The sequence below is a fragment of the Typopeltis vanoorti genome, chromosome 6 (assembly GCF_054136105.1).
Source record: "Typopeltis vanoorti isolate ZY-2024b chromosome 6, IOZ_Tvanoo_1.0, whole genome shotgun sequence".
Lineage (NCBI taxonomy): Eukaryota > Metazoa > Arthropoda > Arachnida > Uropygi > Thelyphonidae > Typopeltis > Typopeltis vanoorti.
In genome coordinates, this window is record NC_143554.1 from 85,748,086 (window position 1) to 85,770,000 (window position 21,915).

Genomic DNA, 21,915 nt, shown 5'->3' on the forward strand with positions numbered 1-21,915 from the left:
TATCATTGTCTTTACTTTTGACTTCTCCAAGCGACTTTTTTCTTTTTCGGATGCCCTTCTTCTGGTGGTCTCCACTCGGCACTCTGGTGCTTTGTTTCGGGCTCATACGCAAAACACCACATTTTGTCACCAGTAATGATTGTTTCAAGGAAGTTTGAGTCCTTACGAAGTGGTTTTAATGAGGTCCTTGCAGTGTTCAATTCGATGCATTTTTTGGTCGTCTGTCAACTTGTGGGGAACAAATTGCGAATTCATTTAACAAGGCCCAAACTCTCGGTCAAAATATTGTGCACAGTTGATTTTGGAATACCCAATTCATCTTCAATCAATCTCACGGACGATTTTGGGTTTTCTTTGATGAAACCATGCACTTTTTGAATGTTAACTTTGCTCAGTCCAGTTTTTGGACAGCCTGGCTTTTCATCGTCCTCAAGCATCTCATGATCACTTTGAAATTGCTTAAACCACTAAACTTGGGTATGGGATAAGCATTCATCACCTTTATGCATTTCTATAGAACTTTTGACAAGTTTAACACAAGTCAATCTCGGCTCTCTGTTTGAAACTCTTTATCTGACCATTCGTCAAAATGTACTGTCACTCTTGGCACTATAACTTGGCTTCTAATGAAACAAATGTCATAAACAGTTGACACAACACTAATGAAGGTTGCCACTTTCGGCAATATTCAGATACAACAGGTAGCACTACTAATTTCTTCTATTTTTGAAAAGTTCGGTTTCTTTTTGGACAGAGGGTGTATGTGCACAGCAATCCATATGAAGCCTGATCAGTGCCTTAGACAATGGAACAATGACTTGATTTCTGCATGTCAAGGTCCTCCCTCATTGACATAATTTGATGCAGTGACTTCACAACTTGTGGAGTGTGGCTCCTGAACAGAATAAAAATATTGCATCAGTAAAATAAAAATAAATGCTACTTAGACGGTGATCATTTCCTCTTTCAAATCTGGATAATCACATTCTAATTAAGTTTGTATAAATTTCACAAGTTCAGCAATTTGAAATATTTCAGAAACTTTGGAATTCTATGTCTATTCATGTGATACATTTTTGAAATTTAATCCATAAATAAGTGATCACCTGAATTAACTTGTTTATACTCATGTTTTCTGTTTAGATTTCAGAACAGTTAAATAAAGCTGTTTCCTTAGTTGATGTAACTAGTGATCTTCAGACTGCAGTGCAGTTAAAAGGGACAGGACAAAATATCCCAGAACAGCTTCTTCCCAATTTCTATGTATGTATTTATTTTAATATCCTAAATATTGCTTTTATAGAAAAAATTTTTTTGTTCAAAAATAATGAAGCTAATTTTATGAAAATTAACTTAAATGACTTGTTTATATAGTATTCATTGTTCATAATAATCAAACATATCAATTATGAGTATGGAAAGTATCATTATTAGCATCAAAGTAATTTCAGATGCTAAAATGCAAAGAAACACTAATTGTTTCTATAATTTTTTTCTGCCAAAAAAATTAAGGGAGGAAAAGTCATCCTTTTAAGATGGCTTTGTAACTTCTGATAAAGAGTTTATTTGGTCAGATACATTTGCTACATTTTCTTAATTTTTTTTTTTAATGGCAAATCCTACAAAAAAAACTGGAACTTGGCATTTAAAAATGCTACTGATGGGCTGAAGTTAGTGATGAAGGAACTACTTGTATATAAAACTTGGATTTAAGGTCCAGTTCTCTTAAAAATTAAAGATGCCAAGAAATTATATTCTTGGTTTCATCCTTTATCCAAGTGTCAGCAAACAAGTTTGCATGTGAAATAACTTTACGATGGGCTACTTGTATATAACATCAGTTGCCTTAGTATATACAAGCCTATATATACAAGTAGCCCATTTGTGAAGTTGCTTCATTCACAAACTTGGATAAAGGATGAAGCTAAGAAATTATTCTTGGTTTCATCTTGTAATTTCTTATTATGATTCAGGCCTCCGAGGAGTTGCAAGACCCATCGTGGGAGACCTATCCTAGAAAACTGTCATACTACTTCTTGAGCTCAGTGACTGTTTGTGTTCTCACTGCTCTCAGGCAATTTGTTCCATGGTTCAACCACCTTCCACCCAAAGAAACCACTCCTTATTCTGTTGCTCACAACTTCTTTATAACTTCCAGGAATAGCCTCTTGTCCTTGCTCCTTCCCCCTGTTCCACCAAACAGAGCTCTGCAGTGTCAACCATGTAACGATCTCATCTCTCAACAGTTTAAGTCTCAATCATATCACCTCTCCTATATACCAAACTCTGCAGTTGTAGTCCACATTCCCTTAGAGTGTCCAACTAACATGTACAGTCCTGATAATCTTTATCTGCCTCTGTGCTTTTTCCATTGTCAATTTATCATCTTCAAATCCTGGAGACCAAATTTGAGCACAGTAGTCCAGGTGTTATCTGATCAAGGGTTTATATAGTGGAATAATAACTTATCTCTGCAGGTCAGCATCCTTCTCAGTACTACAGCAATCTTCTGGATTACCTTCACCACCTTTGCAATATGTTCCTTGAATCTCAGGTTTCTATCAATCTTCTCCCCTTTCCCAGAGGTCCCTTGCCTCTTCTACTTCCAGTACAGTTCCTTGTATGCAGTCTCCTATTGATGTATCCCCAACTTCAAACTACATTTAGCTGCATTAAACTGACCCCCATTCATTTACCCATCTGTTCTAGTTTATTCAGATCCTCTTGCAGGGCTACAACATCTGCACTATTATATCGAATCCCACCCTTCCCGGCTTCACATCTGCAAACAACTGATTATCCCCCTCTTGCAATCCATTGACAATGTCATTGATATATAAAGGTTAAACAATACATGTCCCAGTACTTGGGCACTGTGGGGGGCCCCCCACTTGTAACCTTCTGCCTCCTTGATACTGCTTACCCATACACAGCTCTCTGATACTATCAGATAGCTGATCCTGAATCTAGTTCACTAAACTGACATCTAAACCCATGTTCTGCAACTTAAATATCAGCTTATGTGGCCCCCTGTCAAATGCCTTTATAAAATCCAAAAAAATGGCAGAATATGCTTATTCCTCATCAATTGCTCTTGTCACTTTATTATAAAAGGCAATCATATTACTAAAAGAAGAGTGCCCCTTTAACAAATCCCTGCTGACTCTCACAGATAACATTACCCTCATCTGCCCAATGCTATATATGATCCCTCACTAATTTCTCCAAAATATTAACTACTAATAAAACACAAACTGGTCTATAGTTTGACACTTCTGGTTTGCTACCACCCTTATTCATTGCCACTATCTTACCCTCCTCCACTCATTGGGTACCTTTCCCACGGCCAGTCTTTCATTGAAAATCCAGATCAACAGAGTTGTCAATTCTTTAGCACGTTCTCTCAAAACCCATGGCAAAATACCATCCAGTCCCATTACTTTATTGACATCCAGAGTACTCAGTATTTGAAATGCTCTTGCACTTCTAAACGTTGAACTTGCCCTATCCCTCTAGTATTAAAATCTACTTCTCCATGATGAAATACCTCAATAAAGTGTTCATTGAATAACTTCACTTCACTATGTATCAGTCTCTCTATTTTTATCCACCAATGTCATTCTTCCACAATCACCTACTGCCCACATAGCAACACATGGCCACACATTTGCCTGGCACTATCAAATCAATCAGTATGATTTGAAGGTCTGATATTGCTCTGATTTAAAATTTTAAACGTGACATCCTGATCGTGAATTGAATCATTTAGATTTAAAGAAACAATAAGGGTAGAAGGGAAATCTTGTATACTCATAATGGGGGAACACCAAAATTTATATGGAACACCTGATCAAAAATTGTAATGTGTGAAAGTTGAATTCTCTATTCAATTTCAAATTAAAGTTTCATTCTGGTGAAATGCTCATTATTTCTAGAAAGCAAGAAATATTTAAGGGATTTGAAATATGATTGCATTAGGTGAGATTTCTCTGTATTTTAAAGGAATGTGTGCTAAGGAACTAACAATGCCATTGATCTATAAATGCCCAATGTCTTGCAACCAGCATTTTAAAAGTGCAAGTAGGGTAAGAAACTGCTATTGGTCTGATAGGACCAAAATTTAATATGGAAATAGTAAGATGGGGGGGGGTGTAGATTCAGCATTCCATAAGTGGTTCAAGACAACTCCAGCTGTACACTCTTCCTACATCTCAGCTTGCAACAACTGTAAAAAAAAACAACTAAATCCATTTTTAAAGGGCCAACTATTACAAACTTGCATGTTGTTCAAATTGCAGTCAAGCCTTCTGGTCCCTTGCCAAGCTAGGTGCAACTCTTGCCCATTCCTGTTTCTGCCATTCATATACAGATATTACTACAGTAATATCACCCAAAGACAAGACTGACTTATTGGAATCGCTCTTCTCTTACACTGATGACCAAGATGGTTTTCCAACAGTGAGCAATGCTTTTACCAAGCATTGCTCACTCTGTGCCATCTTTCTTTCAGAAAGAAATAATTTTCCTTAATAACTTGGATACAAACAAGGCACCCAATCCTGATGGTATTCCTAGCTATTGTGCCAAATATCTGTGCTCAAGAATTAACACCCATCCTATATTGCCTCTTCCAGCCTTATAGAGGTCATAGACAAGTTTTGCATCACCTGGAGACTGACCAGGTAATTAGTGACCAGCAACATAGATTCTGCCACCCTCAATCCACAACTGAATCTTCTAGTCTTCACCACCCACCCCTGGACTCGAGTCATGAAAAAAAAAAAATTGTGGTAGTTGTTGACATTTCTAGTGTACTTGATTTGGGTTTTACACAGAGGGAGGCTTACTCAAACAGCCATTATATGGTCTGCCTTCCACTTCTGCGAACTGGATCACCACTACTTTCTTAGTAATTTCTTGTTATGAATTATGATGGATGGTTTTCTCTCATCAGTTTCTCTACCAATGTAGGAGTACACTAGGTTCCTGTACATAAATAGCCTGACCTCAAATCCTATCCACAGCTTTGATAACAGTACACTCCATTCTTCCTTTTCATTTGACAAATTTTGTAAAGCCAGATTTATTAGAAATTTCAAAAATTTATCATAATTGTGTCAGAAATATATTTGCTATATTTCATTGTTTGGTCAATTTTATACATTTCTATGCCACCAAAATTCAGTCAATCTCAGTCAAAATCCTGTCAATCTTGAACAACAAAAAAAAATCTTGTGTCCCTTTCTCTAATGTTTGGTGATATCCAAAGATAATTTCCCTTCTTGGGTTGACCTATACCTCCCAGCTTTCCCTGGCACAATTTCATCTCGGCAATAACTTATGCAGTTGCTAAGAAAATTTGTACTTCCTTGAGCTACTCTGAGAAGTAGTTCAAGGTGCTACTTCTCACCTGCATAGCTATACAATATGTATAAGGGGTGCTTAAGGGTCAAAGCTGTATAACTGAGAGGAGACCTCCACATAGCCTTTAAAGGAATGCGGAGAACCGACCAGGGCTTCTGACCTAATGTCTAATCCTCACCTTCTCGTGGTGCACCCTGTTGGGTATCTACTTTGATACTGAATGAACGAGGATGGGCTGGCAATTTGGGATTTAGCCGACCAAATTGTATTCTTATTGGTTAAACCAAAATAAAAAATGATGGTACAACATGACAAAATTTCATGCCGGCTGGGGCGTCGCCCGGTTAAACAAGGTCCCCGTTGTTTTCGCCAGGGAACCAAGGCGAACAGCGAAAAGTCAGCTACTGGAACAAATCTGAAAACAAACCCCAACTCAACATCACCAGAGTTAAAGATCGGTACTATCAACATAAGAAGCCTGAATGGCAAAGAAATGGAGCTAGCTGAGGAATTAGATAAGTACCAGATCGACATAATAGGGGTGACTGAAACAAAAAAGACCAAAACTGGCGAGATCTTTCTGAGCAATAAATACAAAATGTTATATTCAGGCAATGACAATCAAGGAAAAGGAGTAGCCATGGTATTCAACACAAAATACGAGGCTAATCTTCTTGAATGGCAGTCACTCTCAAGTAGAGTAATGTGGGCAAATATGAGAATGGGGAACTGCACAATGAGACTTATTTGTGTCTATGGTCCCACAGAAGGTTCTACTAAGATAGAAGGGGAGGAATTTTTTGAGGCTTTAGAAAAAGCAACTGACACAATGAAAAATGAAAAGTTGGTCCTTGTTGGGGATCTAAATAGCAGAGTAGGAAATGATTGTGAGACATACAAAAATATTTTGGGAAAATTTGGAGAAAAGAGCAAAGCTAATAATAATGGCAAATATCTGTTGGATTTCTGCTCAGGACATGGACTGGTTATTACTAACACCATGTTCCAACATAAAAATGTGCATAAATTCACATGGAGAGAAGAGGCTAGGAATAAGAAAAGTCTCATTGACTATGTTATTGTTGATAGTGATGTTTTCTCCCTGGTGCAGGACACCAGAGTGTACAGAGGATTTGAAATTGGAAGTGATCACTATTTAGTCTTGAGCAGGATAAAATTGAATTTCATATTGAAAAGAATAATGTGTAAAAGTTTTAAAGCGAATAAAAGTTGAGCAGCTCTCAGATGTGAACTGTAGACTAAAATACAGAAAGATTATTGAAAAGAAAATGAAAGAGTTTGAGAACAGGAATCAAACCTTGGAGATTCAGTGGCAAACTCTGAAGAAACCATTGATTGATTCTGCCAGAGAGGTTGTCTGCAAGGATAAAAAAAAATCAGAACTCCCTGGTGGACACAGGAAGTTAAAGAGGCAGTGAAGGAAAAGAAGAAAGCATATCAAACGTTTCTGTCAAATAAGTCAGCTTGTGCTCTTTGAGAATATAGAGACAAATGCAAGAATGCTAAATACTGTGTAAAACTAGTTAAATAAAAGTAATGGGAGGACTCTGGCAAGAATATAGAAAATAAATATCAAGAAGGTGGCAAAATATTGTGGAGGTTGTTGAAGAAGCTTAGGAATGGAGGAAAGAGTGCTGTAAAAGGAGTTGGAGATGATAAAGATGACATGAAAACAGGAGAAAAAGATATCCTTGAAGTATGGAGTAATTACTTTGAAAAACTGCTAAATGAAACAAGCAGTGATGACAGCACAGTGATAAAAAAAAAAAAAACACTGACCAGGCATGCAGTCAGGAATACATATCCATACTTGAAGTAGAAAAAGCCCTCAAAGGCTTGAAATGTGGAAAGGCAGCAGGAGTAGACGATATTCGACCAGAAATGCTGAAGTATGGTGGTATAAAAGTCTTACAGTGGCTGCACTGCATAGTTCAGAAAGCCTGGACATCGGGACGAATTCCCGATGATTGGAGTAGAGCTCTCATAGTACCCATATATAAAAAGGGAAATAAAACTGAATGTGAGAATTACAGAGGTATTTCACTACTGAGTGTTCCTGGCAAGATCTATGCAAGTATACTTGAGAAACAGTTGAGAAGAATTGTGGAAGAAAATCTTGGTGAAGAACAAGCTGGATTCAGGCCAAATAGAGGCTGTCAGGATCAGATCTTCACTTGACGACAAAGAGTCGAGAAAGCGTGGGAATATAACAAAGATCTGTATTTAAGTTTTGTCGATTTGGAAAAGGCATATGACAAGGTGCCAAGAGAGAAGCTATTCAATACGCTGCAGTTATATGGTGTCAATGGGGAATTATATCAAGCAATACTTAGTCTTTATTTGAGTTGTAAGTCAGCAGTTAGAATTGAAGGAAGTACAGGAAGATGGTTTAATGTTAAATCTGGTGTGAGACGAGGATGTACATTATCCCCTCTGTTATTCATGATCTATATGGATCACATTATGAAGGAATGTGGTATGAAACCTGATATCAAAATTGGAGATGTTAATGTCAGCTCTTTGCTTTATGCGGATGATGTTATACTTCTAAATAAATCCGCTACAAGTCTGCAAGATTCTCTGACTAAATTGAATAGCTGTTGTAATAGATATGGTATGAAGGTCAGCAATAAAAAGACAAAGACAATGAAAATAGGCAGAATCATTGAAAATGTCAACTGTGTTGTGAATGGAGAACCTGTGGAACAAGTAAAACATTTCAGCTACTTAGGCAAGATTTTTACTGAAGATGGTAAATTAAATATAGAAATAGACAGCAGAATCAGCAAAGCTGGTATGGTGGGAAGTCAATTGAATAAATTCATATGGAATAAGAGAGAAATTAGTCGGAACACTAAATTAGCTGTATACAAGACAGTGTTCAAACCAGTTTTAACTTATGGATCTGAGAGCTGGGTCAGAAGTAAAACACCTGACCAACGACTAGAGACCACAGATATGAGAGTCCTGAGAAAGATTAGAGGCGTGAACAGATGGCATCAATGGCAATATCATATTAAAAATGAGGATATTAGGAAAGAACTTGACATTGTCAGCATCCAGGAATGTGTTAGCAGAGCTAATCTCAGGTGGTATGGTCACTTAAATAGAATGGGAGAGGAAAGATTAGCAAAACAAGTGTTCTCTGCCAGGTTGGCAGGTAAACGACCCAGAGGAAGACCAAGATATAGGTGGATTGATACGGTACAAAGTGCCTTAGACGATAGAAATATAAGATCTGATAATGTTGGAGTCTTGACAAGTAACAGACTGATTTGGAGGAAAATTGTAGATAGGAAGTTAGTAATGATGTAATTTTTTCATGTAGTACTGTCATATCCTGTACACCCCTTGAGGGTACATGGCAGGAATTTGATGATGATGGAATAAATGAGATATTGTTAGATGAGGACGACATCCTGAGAGGAATAGAGATAGGAGATGATGTGTTTTGTGAGGATAGAAGAGGTAAAAAGGGATGTGGAGTGCTATTGATGATAGAGAAAGACTTATGTCCATACAAAGTAGAGATGCACGAGGAAAATAGTGTCGGTGGTTTTGAGGCAGTATGGTGTGAGAGGTGAATGGAATGAAATACTTGGTTGGATGTTGTTATAGACCAGGAAATGTGGATTATGGTGACTATGAAATGTATAATCAAATTAGCCAAGCAAATAAGAAAAGAGTGATAATTATTGGCAAATTTAATTATGGCAATATAGACTGGAATGATGAGATAACTGGAAGTAAAGAAAATGTTTCTTGAGTTTTTGAGGGATAACTACCTCAGACAGAATGTAACAGAGGGCACACAAGGATTGAGGGTCTTGGATTTGGTCATCTCATCAGAGGATGTAATTATAAATAAAATGTCAAATAGATTTGGTGCATTGGATTGGAGACTGGATATCTGATAGGTATCAACAAGTTGTGTATTGTGGGAGCGATAGCCAGGAAAGTTATTAGTGGTGTGCCTCGGGGGTCTGTTTTAGGGCCATTGCTGTTTAACTTGTATATTAATGATATTTGGTGAAGACTTGGATGGAGATATTCAGTTCTTTTGCATATGATGAAAAGTTTGGACAAACCATGAAGAGTAGAGAAGATCTTGTGGCCTTACAAGACTTGAATAAATTGAGTGATTGATTGGGCACAGGAACTGGGATGAGAGTTCGATGTTGCAAAATGTAAGGTTTTAAAATTTGGAAAACAAAAATGGGATGCAGAATTTTTATGCTTGGTGAGGTTATATTGTCAGAGGTGGAGGAAATAAGAGATCTGGAGGTGATAGTGGATAAGGATCTGAAATTTAGGGGACACATAGCCAAAATTGTGAAGGCAACACAAAGGCTTCTGGGAATGATGTGGAGGACTCTGACTTGTAGAAGTAGGGAAATTCTTGTTCCATTGTATAAGGCTTTGAATAGGTCACACATGGGCTATTATGCCCAGATTTGGTCACCTGGTTTTCAAAAGGATGAAGAGATATTGGAAAGGGTCCAAAGGCTACTGACTCAGGTAGTTTCTAATCTCTGGAATGTAGAGCATGAGGAAAGATTGAGAAGATGCAACTTGCAGAGTCCTGTGGACAGGAGGAAGAGGGGAGATATGATACAGACCTACAAGTTATTAATAGGTTGTTATAGGATCAATGCCAGAGAGGTTTTACAGAAAATACTGGGAGATCAGGTGAGAACCAGAGGTCATCCCTGGAAACTATAAAGAGGGTGTGAGTAGGGGAGTGAGAAGCAAGTTTTTTTTTCATGCAGAGTTTTGAATGATTGTAATGCCTTGCCTGAGAGTGTTGTGTGTGCAGAGAATTTGAGTGTGTTTAAAGCATGGTATGATGAGCTGTGTGTATGATAAAAGGACCTCCTAGATGAGTCTCCTCCATGTGGTCTTGGGTAGTAATAATAAAAATATAATTTGAGTCTCAGTACAAGGAAGATTCCACAAGAGTAGAAAGAACATATTGTAATCCAGTTGCACAAGTGTGGTGCAAAGACTGATTTATCTAACTTTTTACCTATTAGTAATACTGTTGACAGAATACAGCATGGAAGACTGTTATATAAATTGTAAAATATGGATTTGGTTTATGAAATGATACATATGCCTGCCTGGTTAGCGTATTTGCTCTCCAGCCAAAAGGCTGCAGGTTCGAATCCCGTCATGGGCATGGATGTTTGTGATTGTCTGTGGAAAGTTAGTGGTGGTGGGCAGTAGATGGCATTGGTGTAGATGATGTTAGTTGTGGTTTGCTTAGTTGGTAGATTGAGTGGTGGAAATGGAGAGCTGTAGAGTGGGTGCCCTCCCACGATGAGTCTTTTACTACTTGGAGGTGTCACATAATAATATATACAAATCTCAAATTTGCTCAACCACATAATGCTGCTCTCACATTTGGGATGGTGCACCAAAATCTAAGACTGCCCAGATGCTATCCAGAAGAAAGTAATAGTTAATTGATGATCCTCTTACAGATCCATTCTGATCCCCCCCCTGCTGCCCCCTTTTGCTCTCAAGACATTCAGTTTCCACCTTATGTTTATTCTACATATACTCTCATTGACACTGCTCTGCTAAACTAAATCTTTCCTCAATAATTTGTATGCGTCAATCATATCACCCCTTTTCGACCTGTTAACCAGTTTCTATAACCCACAAATCTTCATGTTTTTTTGTATGGTTCATTCCATAGACCTGCTACCATCTTGGTCACTTGCCTCTGGATCCTCTCCACCTCCTCCTCATCACTAAGGGAACCCTGCCACCCAAATCTGTGTGCAGTAGTCAAGATGAGGTCTTATCAAGGCTCGATAAAGAGAATAACCTGCTTGTCAAAATATTCTTCAGTAATCAAATGATCTGAGTTACTTTAGCCACTTTTGCTATGTGTCTCCCCTCCCCTAAACTTTAACTCCCTGCCCACTAACAGTCCCAAGTCGTGGTTTTGTCAATTGTCTGGAGTACAGTTCCACCAATGTGGTATACAGCTTTTAATCTTTTCACCCCAAAATGCATAACCTTAACACTTTGCCACATTAAACTGACATCTATTCTCCCTTGCCCAGTCTGCCAATCTATCCAAATTATCCTGTAAAATTTTGACATCTGTATTAATTATTGCTCTACCCAACTTTGTGTCATTGACAAATGACTGATTAGTTCCTATCAGATCCTTTCCTATATCATTAATGAACAAATTAAATAGTAGCGGTCCAAGAACAGAACCCTGTAACATGCTACTAGTAGCAGGCCTTCTTTGGGGCTCTACTCAGATGTCTCTCCATCAACCACCTTCCTATCCATCTCACCAATTCTATATCCATCCCCCATATGCTGCAGTTTGCTGATTAGAATTCCATGTGGTATCCTGTCAAATGCCTTTTGCAAAGACAATCTGTATCACTGTAAACCCATTATCTTTATCCAACTTATTAATATATCACTATATTATATAACGTAAGTTACTGAGACATGCCTTACCCTTCACAAAACCATATTGCACCCCCCCCCTCACCACAGTATCCCATTTCCATGTATCATTCCTATATTTTCTCTTGACCAACTTCTTCAATACTTTGACAACTCCTGATATGCTGATTGGTCGGTAATTTGCTACATCAGTCATGGAGCCTCCTTTATGCAACAGAACTATTCCCCCCCTCTTTCCACCCCTTGGGTCTAATTCAGAGCTGAGACGTAGATTAAACAATATGGTCAAGACTGACCCTTGCTGCTATGCACCTTCATTTCATTTACATCAGTTCCCATATAAGGCTTTGGCTCTCTTTCATTCCTGCAGTACCTGGATGATATACTCTTGCAAAGGGTTTAATTAGATATGATAGAGACCTATAAGTTATAGGATCAATGCTGGAGAAGTTCTACAGAAAATAGTGGGAGATCGGGGGAGAACCAGAGGTCATCCCTGGAAACTATAAAGAGGGTGTGAGTTGTGAATGATTGGAATACCTTCCCTGTGGTGTCTGCAAGGAGTTTGAATGTGTTCAAGGCATGGTATGATGAGCTGTGTGTGATAAAAGGACCTCCCAGATGAGTCTTTGACTCCATGAGGTCTTGGGGTATTAATAATAATAATAATTAGTAATTCTATTTAGACTGATTCAGTTATCTCCTTACCATTGGCATTCCTTAGAATCATTCTGCCCTATACATTCTTTTACTTGCTGTATATCAAAAGAACCGTTTAGGATTCTCTTTAGCCTGCATTGCTAACTTCCTTTTATAATCTGCTTTCATAAACTCTAAGCAGAAAACCTAGTTCTAACACCCTTGTTAACTACACTCTTACTCAGTTTTGTTTCCATGGATGGCTCCTAGTTCTCCCACCAAAACACCTGTTCTAAAAAATTTCCTCTTAATTAATCTTGCAAAAACCCCTTAGTGATCTGTATGTCTCAATATTCCACCAGAAATGCGTCTATAAAAAAAAAGAGGAATAAAGCTGAATATGAGAATTGCAGGAATTTCCTTGAATGTTTCTGGTAAGATTTATGTAAGTATACTTGAGAAAATGCTAAGAAAATTATGTAATGGAAAAATGTAGAACAGCAGAGTACAGGACAAATAGAGGTTGTCAGGATCAGATTTTGCACTTGAAAACAAATTACTGAAAAATAATGGGAATATAACAAGGCTCTGTATCTAAGTTTGGTAGATCTGGAAAGGTCGTATGCTTTAAGGTTTCAAGTGAAAAGGCGCTCTAAAATTGCTGTAGTTAAGTGATGTGAATGGGACATTATATCAAGCAACAGTTTATATTTGAGTTGTAAGTTGGCAGTTAGAACTGACCTAGATACAGGAAGATGTTTAATGTTAAATCAGCAGTGAGACTAGAGTGAATATTCTTCTTCTTACTAGGATTAGATATTTGCATGTTCTGGCTTCACTGGTCTCCATCTTGCAGCTAGTCTTCCTCTCTTCTTTTGATCCTATATTTATAAATTTTTTGTAGCTAGTATCTTTCCATTCTATATTATTTTATCTGAGACCTCCAGGGAGTCAAGGACTTATCGAGGGAGGCAGTAAATTACCCAATCCAGCTATCATACCTTCCCTTAAATTCATTTACACTAGATGCACTCACTACCCCTAGGGGCAAATTATTCCTTTCGCTTGCTGCTCTCTGGGAGAAAAACCTAGCTCTTAACCCCCTCCTTTTCTTGACTGAACAAACTTAACTTCCATGGATGCCCCACTTTCTATATAACAAAAAAATTTCATTTGAAATGCTATCACACCCATTCAAAAGTTTATAGATCTCTAGCATATCACCTCCCCTCTTTTTTTCCTGTTAACCAGAGTCTGCAATCCACATACTTGCAATCTGTCTTTATAATCTAAATCCCATAATCCAGATATAGTCTTTGTGGCGCTAGTGGGTCAAGCGCTACGAACGTGTTTTGAAGAGCTCCTGATTCAGATAAGTTTTACTAGGAATAATTAAGTATATATGCGTAATTGTTTAAGTAAGAGCAGCTGTAAACGTTGTACGCTACCGATATTATTAGTGTGGGGTTTTTTTCTTGCTTAAACTAAATACGAAAACGTTAATATTAGACCTAGTAACCTGCAGAGGAAAAAAAAAAAAATGGCGGCGGCATTGTCATTCCATGATTTTAATTTGGATTTCAGTCGGTTCGTTAAGTGTGAGGTCTGTTATATGTATTCCTTCGACTACATAAATGATTTGTGGATGTTTAGTGCGGATGGAAGAAGGGTGTGTGCGAAATGTGACCTGAACGAGGAATTGATGAATGCGAATATGAAGTTGATGACAGAAAGTGCTAGTACCGATAGTGTCGCGAGTGCACGTTTGAAAGAGAAGGATTGCGGGAAAGACAGGCGAAAAAAATGTTAAAAAATCAGAAAAAAAGAAAGAGTGATTTGACAACCGTAACGGATGTTAAAAGGGACGAAAGTGAGGTGGAAAGAAACGAAATTGAGAGAACAAATGAAAGTAGAAATGGCGTGGTGCAGAAATCGCAAAAAAAAAAAAAAATCGAAAGAATGAATGATAGCGAAAAAAGAATGACTGATGGCGAAAGTTGGACGCATGTTGGAACGAAAGTACTGAACCAAAGAAAGATGAATGACAGTAAAAGTGAGAAGAATGATAGCGAAAGTTGGACGCATGTTAGTCCGAAAGTACGGAAACAAAGAAAGATATGTGAGAGTGAGAAGAATGATAGTGAAAGTTGGACGTATGTTGGACCGAAAGTACGGAAACAAAGAAGGATGAATGAGAGGGAAAGTGAGAAGAGGGGGGCGAGAGTTAGAAAGTTAGAAAGATTTAATGATAGAGTGAATGTGTCGCGAGGTTCAGAAGGTGAATTGGATTGGATGAAGCAAGAAATGAAATGGATGCGGAATGAAATTAAGAGAATTCAGGTCAAAACTATTAAAATAAATCATGATGGCATGAAAGAGAACAAAAGATGAGCGAGTGGCGTTGTATGGCGACTCCATTATTAAAGGTGTGCTAGAGGATACAATGCACAAGGTATGTTTTCCAGGCGGTAAAATGAGTAGAGTGATTGAGGCATTGAATATGAGGCGGGAACGAGCAAAAGAGTTAATTGTATTAATTGGTACGAATGATTTGAGAGAGAACAATGAGCATGTCAAAATGAATGTCAGGAGACTGCTTGGAAAGATAAAGGAGAATAGTGTGACAGGAAGGGTGGTCAGTGTGTTGCCTAGGTATGATTGTGGTGAAATGAGGCGGAGAGCAAGGATTATGAATGATATTTTGGCTGAAATGTGTGAGGAGATGGGAGTAGAGTTTGTTAATGTGTGGAATGAGTTTGAGGGACGAAGTGAGCTGTATGGGAGCGATGGACTGCATTTGAGTGGTTATGGTGTGAGTCGCTTGGAGAGACTGCTGCTAGAAGGTAGAGAAGTGAATAGAGAGAATGAATCAGATCGAGAGGGGAGTGATGTGGAAGAGCAGGAGAGTAAGACAGGAGAGATTGAAGGAGTGGAAATGAATGTGGAAGTGAGTGGTATGAGTATAGAAAATGAGAGAATGGGTGTGCAAGAGGAGCAGGGAAACGGCGAGGCTCAGGGTGGACAGGGATACACAGCGTGAGAAAGGTGGATGCTCCAAGAGGAGGTGAGAGAATGTGTAGGCAGGAAAGTAATGGGATGATCAGGGATCAAAAGGAAACAGATGGAATTGCAAAGGGTTCTAAACTGAAGAAGCAGAAAGGGAAATGGCCCCAGTCCAGCATGGAGAGATCACATCGAGTGAGTGGTATCAGTGGAACTAGCTGTAGATCCAGAAATGAGTTGTTGTGTTTGTATACCAATGCTAGAAGTATAAGAAACAAGGTGGATGAAATGGTTGCACTAATTGCGTCTGTGCACCCAGAGATTGTCGGAATAAGTGAGACATGGTTAGATGAGGATGACATCCTGACAGGAATAGAGATGGAAAGGTATGATGTGTTTCGTGAGGATAGAAGGGGTAAAAAGGGATGGGGAGTGCTATTGATGATAGAGAAAGAGTTATGTCCATACAAGGTAGAGATGCAAGAGGGAAATGGGGCCAGTGGTTTTGAGGCAGTATGGTGTGAGATAGAGGTGAATAGAATCAAATACTTGGTGGGATGTTGTTATAGACCTGGTAATGTGGATGGTGGTGATAGTGAAATGTATAGTCAAATAAGAAGAGGGTGATCATTATGGGTGATTTTAATTATGGCAATATAGACTGGAATGAAGAGATAGCAACTGGAAGTAAAGAAAATGAGTTTCTTGAGTTTTTGAGGGATAACTACCTCAGACAGTATGTAACAGAAGGCACAAGAGGATTAAGGGTCTTGGATTTGGTCATCTCATCGGAGGATGTAATTATCAATGAGGTATCAAATCATCCACCAATTGGTGAAAGTGACCATGAGGTGATTACTTGGGTGGTTGCCAGCAGTGCAAGGACCCCAGTGAAAAAAGGGTATATGTGGAACTACAAGGGGGGTGATTATGAAGAGCTCAGGAGACAACTTGCAGGTGTAGCATGGAATGAGGAGTTAGCTAGAAAAGAGATCAATGCAGCTTGGGGGATTTTCAAAAAATATTTAGTGGATGCAATGTCTAAATGTATACCACGGGTGAGAAGGTTAAATAAGTTAGGTGTGAGATGGATGAATAAAGAGATTAAGCATGCAATACAGAGAAAAAGGGCATTGTGGAGGCAGCATAAGAGAAGTGGAAGTAACCAATTTCATGAGTTCTACAAAGACCAGGCAAGGAGAGTGACTTGGTTGGTGAGAGTAGCTAAAGAGAGGTATGAACAGCAGCTAATGAAGCTAAAAAGAATCCTAGGGAGTTCTTTCGATATGTAGCCAGCAAAAGAAAGAATGATTATGGAAGGATGACATTGATTGGAGGAAATGGTATAAAGACAGCTGTTGCAGAATGTGTGGTGGAGATACTTAATGAGCAGTTCATAAAGATCTGTCAATCTTGTGAATGTGACTTCATGGAGAGATTAAGAGCAGTTGATGATGGGGAGGAGAGACTGACTGTAAGTGAGGAAGAGGTGTTTGGGGAGTTGAGTAAACTAGATGTAAATAAGGCTGTGGGACTTGATAATATATCACCGCGTATTCTGAAGGAATGTGCCAGAGAGTTGACACCTGCCTTGACATATTTTTTTAATACGAGTCTTGCACTTGGTCAAGTCCCTAAAGAGTGGAAGGAGGGCAAGATTGTGCCACTTCATAAAGGAGGTGATCGAACTCAAGCATCAAACTATAGGCCTATCTGTGTGTCAGGTGTTGTGGTTAAGTTGTTGGAGAAGCTTGTGAGAACTAGGATCCAGAGTTGGGTTGACAACAATGGTATAATCTTTGATGGACAGCATGGATTTGCTAAAGGGAGGTCGTGTTTTAGTAATCTACTTACTTATTACAATAAAGTGACTGCTTCCTTGGACAGAGGAGAAGGATACACAGTAATATATTTGGATTTTGCAAAAGCTTTTGATAGAGTACCTCATGATAAGTTGACAGTCAAACTAGAGCAGATGGGGTTGGATATTAGATTAGTGCATTGGATTGGAGACTGGCTATCTGATAGGTATCAACAAGTTGTGACTTTCCAGGAAAAGGAAAGTCACTAGTGGAGTGCCTCAGGGATCTGTTTTAGGGCCATTACTATTTAACTTGTATATTAATGATATTGGCAAAGATTTGGATGGAGATATTCAGTTGTTTGCAGATGATGCAAAGTTGGGACGAACCATAAAGAGTAGTGAAGATGTTGTGGCCTTGCAAGAAGACTTGAATAAATTGAGTGATTGGGCAAGCAAATGGGGATGTGAGTTCAATGTTGCAAAATGTAAGGTTTTAAAATTTGGAAAACAAAGATGGGATGCAGAATTTATGCTAGGTGAGAATATATTGTTGGAAGTAGAGGAGATAAGAGATCTGGGAGTGATAGTGGATAAGGATCTAAAATTTAGGGGACACATCGCCAAAATTGTGAAGACAACACAAAGACTTCTGGGAATGATGAGGAGGACACTGACGTGTAGAAGTAGGGAGATTCTTGTTCCATTGTATAAGGCTTTGATTTGGCCACACATGGACTATTGTGCCCAGATTTGGTCACCTGGTTTTCAGAAGGATGAAGAGATGTTGGAAAGGGTCCAAAGGCGACTTGCTAAGGTAGTTTCTGACCTCTGGAATGTAGAGTATGAGGAAAGATTGAAAAGATGTAATTTGCAGAGTCTAGTGGAGAGAAGGAAGAGGGGAGATATGATAGAGACCTACAAGTTGGTAAGGGGTTGTTATAGGATCAATGGTGGAGAAGTTCTACAGAGAATAGTGGGAGATCAGGGGAGAACCAGAGGTCATGGCTGGAAACTGTATAAAGAGGGTGTGAGTAGGGGAGTGAGAGGCAGGTTTTTTTTGTGCAGAGTTGTGAATGATTGGAATGCCTTGCCTGAGAGTGTGGTGTCTGCAAGGAGTTTGAATGTGTTTAAGACCCAGTATGATGAGATGTGTGTGAGATAAAAGGACCTCCTAGATGAGTCTTTGACTCCATGAGGTCTTGTTTAATAATAATAATAATAACTCTTCTTTGCCTCTTTCCACAGCTTCTTTATCCCCTTGGAACCCGGGAGATCAAATCTACACACAATAATCCAGTGTGGCCTTATCAAAGCTTTATAAAGATGCAAAATTACTTCCTTATCCTTGCATGTCAAGGTTTGCTTCAACATAGCAATTATTCTCTGAGTTGTATTTGCAACTTTTGCTATGTGACTTTGAACTTTAAGTTCTTATCCACCAAGATCCCTTGCCTCTTCAGTTTCTTGTAGCATAACCCTGCATAATATAATATACTGCTGGAATTCTAACCATGTCAAAGTGCATAACTTTACACTTACTAACATTAAACTGATGGCCATTTTCGTTTGCCAGATTTGCAGTTTATTCCAATCATTTTGTAATTGCTAAATATCAGTAGCATTCTTGATTGCCCTGCCTATCTTCACTTCATCAGAAAACAATTGCAAATCTGATGATAGCCCCTGATTGATGTTATTAATGTATAGATTGAACAATAATGGCCCAAGGGCTGAACCCTGAGGTACACCACTGTATACCACTTTTTGATATCTGTCTGTCAACCATCCCCTGATCCAAGTCAATAGATTATATTCCAATCCCATATTCTCCAGTTACACAACAGCCTATCATGTTGTATCCTATCAAATGCCTTAAAAAAATCCAACATTATCATAGTGTATCCATTCCCTTTATCCAACTTGGCCGTAACATTGTTACAAAATATGAGCAAATTGCTAAAATATGATCTTCCTTTAGTAAACCCATGCTGTTCCCTGCAGATTATAGAATGCTAGTGTACCCATTTCTGTATGAGAGTTCTAACCAACTTCTCTAAAATATTCAGTACCACACCAGAGATAGTAATAGGTCGGTAGTTAGACATATCAGTTTTTGCACCACCCTTGTGCAGTGGAACTATCATACATTCCTGTGGTATCATTCTTGAACTGAGTCAAGTTATACAAATGTGTGAAAGACCTAGCCAATTCAGCTGCACATTCCTTTATCAAACGAGATGATATTCCATCTGTCCCTATTGACAGATTCTTATGCAGGTTATGCAAGAGCTCTTCAACCTTATTTTCATGAACCTCTAACTCTTCATCCAACGTAACAGTAGCACTGTGCACCATGCTACATACACCTGGTTGATGTATCTTAGCAAAGTGAGCACTCATTAACTGAACAATCTCCTTAGCTTCTAACACTCGTATACCATTTGCATTCAATAAAGTTATTCTTCCACATTCATTCTTTCTTTTGCTTGCAGCATAATGATAAAATTCTTTCGGATTGCCTTTAGCTTTCATGGCCAATTTCTTTTCATAATCCGTTTTTAGCTTTTCTCACAATACCTGTTACTTTTCTGACCTGAGCTTTATATATTTCATAACTCCTCTCAATCTTATTCTCATGATATTCTTTCCACATCAACTTGTGTATCTCTTGCTTAATAAGCCTGCACATCCATTTCACTCCCAACCTATTTATTCTTAGAACACTAGGGATACATTGAGATACCTCCTCATTCAATGCCTCATGCATGTGTGTGTTACAAGTGTTAGTTTGTACTCCCTGAAGATATCTAACAGATGAAATATTGGAAAAATTAAAATAATTTTAAGCCTTTGTTAGTGCTGCTAATATTTCATTAATCCTCTGTCCTTCCACCACTTAAGCTTTAACACATGAATGTTTCATTTATACCATATGACTGTAGCATTTTGAACAGCTTCTCTCTCTCTCTCTCAGCACTTACCATTTGCCTTTTCGATATCTATAAAATTTATAGATCCTTGTGTTCCAATATTTTTCAACCATTTGTTTTAAAGTGAAAATATGATGCTGACAACTTGTATTTGACCTGAACCCATTTTGTTCTTAAAGCTTACCTTGTACAGTTTTTCTTGGCCTCTTGCCAAGCATATTTGAACAAATCTTATTAGGAATGCTCATTAAAGAAATTCTTCTGTAATTCGCTCATTCAGTTTTAATTTCCCTTTTTGCAGACAGGTACTATGAGAACTATGCTTCAATCATCCAGAATTTGATCCTCTGAGCAGGGCTTCTGAATTATGCAGTACAGCTACTGTAAAGCTTTGATACTTCTACATTTGAGCATTCTTAGGTAGATATCTATTTCAGCTGGCTTTCACCTTTCAGGTTTTTGATTTCTACTCACTGATATGTACACTCTAGATTCCATTCCGAATGAATCTTTTCAACCATCATGATGTCAATGCTTGTTTCATTTAACTTTCTTTCGAAGTAATTTTTAGGTGGGAGATCAAATTCATTGTTTGAGACCACCACCCTGCTTATTGGAAGCCGTGTCTTGAAAATTTGTTTGTTCTCTAGAACAGGGTTTCCAGATTATGTAAAAAAAAAAAATATAAATAATAAAAAAATATATAAAATGAATAGAAAATAAAATCCTTAGCCCACCTGCACAGTATTACTAATGTGTGGGTGGACTAAGGGGTGAGTTTGGCAGAATGTTGTAAACCAGTGTTTCTCAAAGTGTGGTACGCATACCCCAGGGTATGCGAAAGGTCGTTGGGGGGGGGGCAATTTTCGGCTAGGCATAATTAAAGGAATAATTATATTTCTCAACAAACAGTTGAAACAACAATTAGAGACAACTGGGATAAAAATGGCACTAACTAATGAATTGCATTCCCCCCCCCCCCCCCCCCAACAGAAACTGCTGTAAAACCATATGTTGCTGGAACATATGGTTTTGCTTGATACCACCCCGTCGTTAATGTGTTAAAACTAAGAAATATATAGTGAATGTGTTTCAGATATTATGGAATTCAGTTGAAGGGAATTAGCATTTCAACTTACTGTTGAAATGCTAATTTGTCTTTGGTTCGTGCAATCTTTTGTTAATACTGCACCAATCATATGCAGTTCTTCGCTGCTCTACATATCTCAAGTCTTGTAAATTACTGGTAATTTTTGCTTGAAATAATGGGAAAGAAGATGACGCTATTTGGATAGATGACTTTGAAACAGTCATCTATCCAAAAAAACTGTTCTTGATGCAAAGTAGTGATAGTGAGTAGGAGCTTCTTGGTAAGTCGCACCATTTTCAGTTTTTCTGAAAACTTTAGTTTCCAAAAATCCCCGCACATATCTCGTAACACAATTTTTTTAGCTTTATTTTCGGGAAAAAAGTTAGTTATGTTCGAGTAAATACTTTTTTTTTTTTGCTTTCAAATTCTTAAGTATGGATTATTGGTTAAAGATTGGATTTATAAAACCCCCAAAAGAGAGCAATATAGCAAATTCAAGTAGCTGTAAGCAACAAGAAAACGTCGATATTGCATCTGGATCAAATGAAATTGATAAGAGAGTGTCGTCTGACATCTCTAGAGAACCAACTAAGAAGAGGATGAAAACTCTTAAGTCTGATATAAAT

At 38.2% G+C, this 21,915-nt stretch overlaps 1 protein-coding gene across 1 annotated transcript in view; it reads left to right on the forward strand.

Annotated features, from left to right (window-relative positions):
* Positions 1-21,915, forward strand: part of Nost (Nostrin) — a 281,655-nt gene that overhangs the window by 190,340 nt on the left and 69,400 nt on the right. The window contains exon 8 of the mRNA XM_090394525.1: positions 1,144-1,263. Within this exon, the coding sequence (XP_090250651.1) occupies positions 1,144-1,263 (120 nt within the window). The remainder of the gene's footprint in view (positions 1-1,143; positions 1,264-21,915) is intronic.